The sequence below is a fragment of the Thunnus albacares genome, chromosome 8 (assembly GCF_914725855.1).
Source record: "Thunnus albacares chromosome 8, fThuAlb1.1, whole genome shotgun sequence".
Taxonomy (NCBI): domain Eukaryota; kingdom Metazoa; phylum Chordata; class Actinopteri; order Scombriformes; family Scombridae; genus Thunnus; species Thunnus albacares.
This window is the reverse complement of record NC_058113.1, coordinates 34820629-34827980: the sequence shown is the minus strand read 5'-3', so window position 1 is coordinate 34827980 and position 7352 is coordinate 34820629. Positions and strand designations below refer to the sequence as shown.

Sequence of the window (7352 nt, the reverse complement as noted above, 5' to 3'; positions counted from 1 at the left end):
TTTAAACATTGGACATCTTAAATGTTGTTTTCATTTAAGACCATGAGCAAAAGTTCCTTGCTGTTTCTGGCTGTTACAGAATAAACAGAAAACAAAGTTTTATTTGTCTCCTCCTTTTTTTCGCTGATGCTAATAATGATCTGGGTCTCAAATCCGCGATACGATGTGAGTGAGATGTTTTGTGTTCATGTTAACACCCCTAGTGTAAACATGTCGTGCACATAGATGAGAGTGTGTAAGTCATGTATTTGATACATGCATTAATACTTTCTGATGTGAACCTACACTTTTAGATCTGTGAATGTTTCTAGTGTTCAGTCTTTCTAGTATTCAGCACTGATCTGTTCCTTTATCACATTATAAGCTTTGTGCTACTTTATATATTTCTGTATAATAAGAAAATACACAGGAAACACGTGTAAATCATGTGATATCTTGTCTGTTTTTGATGAGAACATACATTTGTTGTCACAATAGAACAATACTATAAATTTTAATTTCACTTTGTTGGTAAAATGACACATCTGAACCAGTCCATGGCTTCGTTTAGAGACATTATGTAGATGTTAAATGTCTTTAAAGAAGCAGCTTTTACACCACTCAAGCAAATTGTTTTATTGGCATATGAAATTGCCCCCCACCACCCCTCCGGTTTCATCAGATGGGACACTGATATAGTTTGATGCGGGTTAGGGTTGTCAGAGTCCATGTTGGTTTTCCTCTCCAGCAGCCACTGATATAAACAAACAGATATTAATAAGTCTGGCGGTTTATTGATATTATTGATTGTTTCTGTCAGTAAATCTGTTTCTGTTCTGTCTCCTATTCATAGCCCGCCATCTGCAGGCCCCGCCCCCCCATGCCACAGGAGCTGTCCACGCGCCCTCTCTGCGCTCTGATTGGCTACACTCGGCGTCCACGCGCTGGACACATGCCGCTCGGTGAGCGAGTAACGGGACACCGGGACACCGGGATTCCCCTCCGGTATAAAACTGACCCCAACGTGTCTGCAGTCACAGATGAGACTGTTCAACCTACGTTTCATCTCACTGCTTTACTTTGATTTTTCTTAATATTTGATCGATATTTTATCTGATTTCATTGAATGTGACTAAATTATTTTAATATAATCCAAATTTAATTCATTTATTATAATTTTATATTTCATCTAATTGAGTTTTACAGTAATTTATCTTCATTTCGTCTTATAATTTAATATTAACATCACATTAACATCACAGTGAACATGGTTCTGTCTGCGGCCAACAAGCTGAAAGTGTTCCAGCTGCAGCTGTCGGACTCCGGCAGGTCCTTCTACAGCAGCGGGGACAAACTGTCCGGCACCGTGCAGCTGGAGGCGGCTCATCCCTGCAGGCTGGCCGGCCTCAGGGTCACCGCCGCCGGCTGCGCCCACGTGCAGCACCGCAAGAACCGCAGCCAGGAGGTGGAGTACCTGAAGTATGAGGAGGAGCTGCGGCTGGAGGAGCTGCTGGAGAAAGGTATTGATCAACAATCGATACATGCAGATACGCTTATCAGTGTTTGTTCACAGTGGATGAGTTTCATTCATAGTTATTATTATATATATCATCATTTTAGTTGTGAGATTTAAGTACTTAAGTACAATTTTAAGGCGTTTTTATTTATTCATTCATCTTAATAACTGATGAAAACTTTTGCTAATTCTTTATGTCAAAACACTCAGAATAAATAAATGAATAAAATAAATAAACACAGAATGACTTCATAATCTCTAACAAGAAAAAAAAAATACATTCACAGTATCAACATACAACAATCTGACATGTGGACAAATAAAGCCTGTTATGTTTATATTGATCTTATTCAGTATCTGTTTTTCACATATAGAAGGATATTTATGTACACATGTTATAATAAAATGTGTAGTATATGCCTACAAATAACTATTTGTTATGTTTTGATGAAAACCCCATTAACATACACGAGAAAATAGTACATAACACTCCAGTACACCAGCAGCACCTCCCAGTATGATCTCAATAATAAACATCAAGTAGAATTATCACCTTTCTGACATTGTCAACAATATTACATATATATATATATATATATATATATATATATATATATGTACAGGCAGTAAATGGTATATATAAATATGCACTTTAAAGGAGGAAGGGGGGGAAACAGTAGAAATGAAAGAAGCTTCTCTGTCAGTGTGAACTTGTGGAGTTGAACGTCTGCCGCTGCCTTGCTCATTAACCGTCTCCTCTCCGCTCTGTGCTCAGACTCGGACGGCTGCTTCCTGCTTCCACCTGGAAAAACCTTCAGCTTCCAGTTCGGCTTCGAGCTGCCGCCCCCCGGGTAAGAATCCGATCGATTACAGTGATCTGATGAAGCCGATCGGCGATCGATCACAGCAGCTGATTGCGTCCTGTTGTCTTGTGCTCTCAGGCGTCTCGTGTCGTCCTATAAGGGGAAGTTCGGGTACATCCGTTACTACGTGCGGGCGGAGCTGGACAGGCCTTCCCAGCATGCTTTGCACTGTGAGCGGGAGTTTGAGGTGGAGGAGCCGCTGGACATCAACCGACCTGAGCTGCTGGTACGAAACACAACTAACAGCAAACTGTTGAACTAAAGTTAGACGAACGCTGGTTTCACTTCATTTCTGACGGAGCTGGAAGCAGCGTGACATCACTGCAGCGTGACATCACTGCAGCTGCGACGGCTCGTCTATTAGTCAGGAAACAGGAAATGAATCGACTGAATAATAGATTCAAAATGAACTGCTTCCAGCTTCCAACATGTATCCAATAATTATCTTTGGGTTTTGGACCAAACAAGACATTTTAAGATAATCTCGTTAATGACGGCTCGGGAACATTTTACTGACATTTAACGAACCACATGAATAATCAATTAATCAAGAAAATGATTGGAAGATGAATCAATAATGAAAATAATTGTTATGATCTGACAAAACACTGAGGATTGTCAGAGAAGCAATGAACTGATAAACAGGTCTCAGGTGACTAACAGGTAACTTCCCTCCTTCAGGCTCCGGCTGCGTCCTCCAAACAGAAGAAGGTCACCTGCATGTTCATCCCCGACGGTCAGGTGTCCATCAGCGCTAAGATCGACAGGAAGGGATTCTGCGAGGGTGAAGACATCAACATCAACGCCAAGTTCGAGAACACGTGTTCACGCATCGTGGTGCCGAAGGCCGCCATCATCGCCAAGCACACGTACCTCGCCGACGGACACACCAAGGTGACGCACGCAGACACGTTTCTGTCAGAGGAGAAGAAGAAGAAGTCGCTCTGCGGAGCGTAAAAAACACCTGAAAACTGACCCGACGTCTGTCTTTTATTTTGTTAAAGGTGTTGAATCAGAAACTGGCGGCGGTTCGAGGGAATCACATCATCTCTGGGATGTGTGACATGTGGCAGGGGAAGACCATCAGAGTCCCCAGACTGAAGCCGTCTCTGACGGGCTGTGACATCATCAAGGTGGACTACGCCCTCAAGGTGAGTCGTGGTCGATGACATCAAGAGACAGAGTGACGGTAGATTTCTTCTCTGCAGATCCAGATGAAATAAAGCACAGAATAGAATAAATAATAAATAGAATTAGATGAGATGAGTAGAGATCAGATGTTAAGCGTCTCCTCCTCTCTGCAGATCTACCTGCACATCCCGGGCAGCGAGAAGCTGGTCCTGGAGCTGCCTCTGGTCATCGGTACCATCCCGTTCAGCGGCGTCGGCAGCAGAACCAGTAGCATGAGCAGCCAGGCCGGATCCCTGAGCAGCCAGGGCGGATCCATGAGCAGCTGGTCCTCCTTCCCCTCGGCCCCCCCCAGCTACAGCAACATCCACAGAGACCTCCGAGTGGACGGCCCCCGCACGCCGCTGCTCCACGACTACGACGACGGCGAGGACGACGATGACGACGGGGGGCTCTTCATGAGAGCGCCCGAGCTGTACTACCCCCCTCCCCCCGCCTACAGCGAGGTGAGACGAAGATGAGATGAAATAAAATGAGATAAAACAAGAAAATATGAGACGCAAAAAATGAGATGAGGCAACACTAAATAAAATAAAATGAGATGAGATGAGATAGTTTTGTCTAATCGTCTTCTGTCTCGCTGCCTTCAGGTTGACGAGGACGCCGTTAACGCTCCTCCGGCTGTTCAGGTCTTCTGAGGACGTCATGAAGACGAGGACACTAATGCAGACGAGACGAGGACAACTTCCTGTCCAACTTCCTGTCCAACATCAGTCCTCTGTCCGGTCTTTAGTAACTGACCCAGACTGCCCCCCCCTCCAGAGCTCGTTTGACATGTCACTCACTCATCATCAGCTCAGGGGCGTTGAGTTTATTAACAACGACTCAGCAGTTTATTGACGACTCAGCAGTTTATTGATGACGACTCAGCAGTTTATATACGATGACTTTTTTTTGGCACTTTGTTTTGTAGATAAAAATGTTTTGTTGTTTTTTGGGAAAAGTTTCAGATGTGTGTTGTTACTTAGTCGAATGTTCTGATTGGTTGCTTTTTTTTTTTTACTTTTTGGAGTTTCAGGAAGTTACACCTGTATATTTATTTTGTAAATATGAGAAGATTTCTATTTTTTTATTCAAACAATAAATCAGTTTAATATGATTCACGTTTTCATTCATTCATTCATTCATGTTTTCATTGTTGGATCTGTAGACGGCAGCGTTAGAAATATCTCAACCATGAGTCAGTAAGTAAGTAAAGTTTATTTAATATATAACACCTTTGACAGAGCAGTCACAAAGTGCTTCATAAGAATACAACTGTTAAAGAAATAAAACCATAAAATAGTACAAATAAGATACAATAAAAGAAATAAACAATAAAACATAAGCAGCAACAGACCTTAAAAACACACAGAATACAACACTAGAGACGGCAGGTTGTGTTTCTACAGGAAGAACGCTCTAACATGTCAGAGCAACAACTTCAAAGATCACCTTTTGTTTTTGGTCAAGAGTGAGGGACAACCAGTAAGCACTGGTCAGAAGAACGCAGTGACCTACTGGGTCTGCAGCAGCGATCTGGACCATCTGTAGACGTCCAGGGACGAAGCAGCTGAAGGCAGCTGGAAAAGGAAGTGCAGTAGTCCGGCCAAGATTATATAAAAGCATGAATGATCATCTCCGGCTCAGGTTGTGATATAACAAACATGAGTTTGGCAATGTTTCTTAAATGGAGGAAATATGAGCGGGTTGAAGATTTGATATGTTGATTGAAGTGCAGCCAGATGAAATAAAACACAGGTTTCTAAAATTAGACTGTACAGCAGAAAGGGACCCAGTACACTAAGCAACACTGGAAGCTCTGCTGTCTGATGCAATGATAAGAATCTCAGTCTTATCTGTGTTTAACCATCCAGTCCTTCATGGCAGTCAGACAGTTTATCAGTCTTATCAGGTTTAAAAGAAACATACAGCTGAATGTCATCAGCATACTGTTACATTTTCTAATAATATGACTTATGGGAAGCATATACAGAGCAAATAATATAGGAGCCAAGACAGAACCCTGAGGCACACCACAGGAAAGAGCAACAATTTCAGACATGTAGGGACCAAGTGACAGAAAAACTCTTATCTGAAAGATATGAGAACCAGTCCAGGACTCTCCCAGAGACACCCACCTGCTGTCTAAGACTTCCAGTCATTCTTCTGTAATCAACAGTGTCAAAAGCTGCAGTAAGATCCAGCAGCAACAAAACAGAACATTCACCCTCATCAGAAGACATCATTAAGTCATTGGAGACTCTGAGAAGAGCAGTTTCAGTGGAAATACTTCTGATGGATGTAGTCAGACAACAGTGAGCTGTTTGACAACAACTTTCTCTAAAACATTAAGATAAAAGGCAGCTTAGATATTGGCCTGTAGTTTTTAGGAAGGGATGGATCACGGTTAGTTTTTTCAGAAGAGGCTGAACAACTGCATGTTTAAAACCAGCTGGGACACAACCAGAATGCAGGGAGCTATTTATAATAGAGACCAGGCATGGACCAATAGACCAGGGTACATTTTAAAGCATAAATGTTGGTCAAATATCTGCAGGGCTGGAGGAAGGTTTCAGACTGCCCACCAGATCACATAGGACGAGTAGAGGAGAAGATGATGCTCGCGCTGAAATCTCTAAACTTATACAATCCTTACACATCACATCAGGAGGTGCAGGAGTGATAATGCTGTTGATGGTATAAAACAGGACTTTAGGGTTGTGTTTACTGGAGGATAATAAGTTGGCAAAGTAGGAAGTCTTCGCATCTTTCACCATGTTGTTGAACTCAGTTAAAAGGGTCTTTGTAGTAAAGATGGTTCACATGGAGCTTGGTGGTTTCCACAACCGCTCTGCCCTCCGTTAACCAGAGGGATGAAAGGACGGAGGGAACATATCTCATTTTACTAGGAGCCACTTTATCCAAAATGGTGGAGCAACGTTTGTTAAAGGAGAGGACCAGACGAGTAACGTCAGCATGAGAAGGCGACACTGCGATGGGTCAAAAGTTTTGCAGGCTAGCGCTGGAAACTGTGGCCTGAGATGAAATCAGAGAAGAAGAAGGAGGTTTTGGGGGAAATGTGTGAGGTGTAAACAGTCATGTGGAATTATTAGATGGATTTACTTTAAATTAGTTTCACACATTCATGTTCCCCTCAGCATTAATAATTATAATGGTTTATGAGCAAATACCTGCAAAACTAATGATATTCCCATCAGCCTCAGCTGCACTTTGTGTTCACTGCTAATTAGCCAGTGTTAGCATGCTAACATGGTAGATATGTTAGCCTTTAGCTCATAGCGCCACTGTGACTGCAGTGATGTGTAAGAACTAGATTTTTAGGTGCTGTTATGCAGATTTTGGCTCCTACTGGATCAGTCTGACTCCTCCATCCTCCATCTGCTGGTCCTGAAGAGGGACCAAGACTCTGGTTCAAGACTAATAGTTTTAGTTTCTATCCAGCTCATTAGTTGTGAAGTTGTGTTTTATCAAACTGAGGGACGGCTCAGTCATTATTGTCTTTAATAATCCAGTGATTGATCAGTGTATAAAATGTTGATCATTGTTCACTGAAGCCCAACTGAACATATTCAGATGTTGAGTTTACTGTCACCTCACTAAACCTGGAAAACTAACAAATATTCAGAGAAGCTTCAAACACAAGATTTGACATCAGTCAACTAATCAATGAATCATCTTATCATTTCAGCTGTAGAGTATCGCTATTTATACTGAGGGTCATGAGGGGAACAACAACAAACCTTTGACCCACAGGAGGTTCATCAGGCTGTGGATGTTGTTTTGCAAGATCATTTGTTATTTTG

At 42.3% G+C, this 7352-nt stretch overlaps 1 protein-coding gene across 1 annotated transcript; it reads left to right on the top strand.

The window, feature by feature from the left end:
• The first annotated feature begins 990 nt into the window (after positions 1 to 990).
• Positions 991 to 4645, top strand: LOC122987533 (thioredoxin-interacting protein-like). The gene is made up of 7 exons (XM_044359445.1): positions 991 to 1499; positions 2271 to 2346; positions 2437 to 2584; positions 3040 to 3252; positions 3363 to 3509; positions 3663 to 3992; positions 4137 to 4645. The coding sequence occupies exons 1-7, from the start codon at positions 1247 to 1249 to the stop codon at positions 4182 to 4184; spliced, it is 1215 nt and encodes a 404-aa protein (XP_044215380.1). The 5' UTR covers positions 991 to 1246; the 3' UTR covers positions 4185 to 4645.
• Positions 4646 to 7352: the final 2707 nt, after the last annotated feature.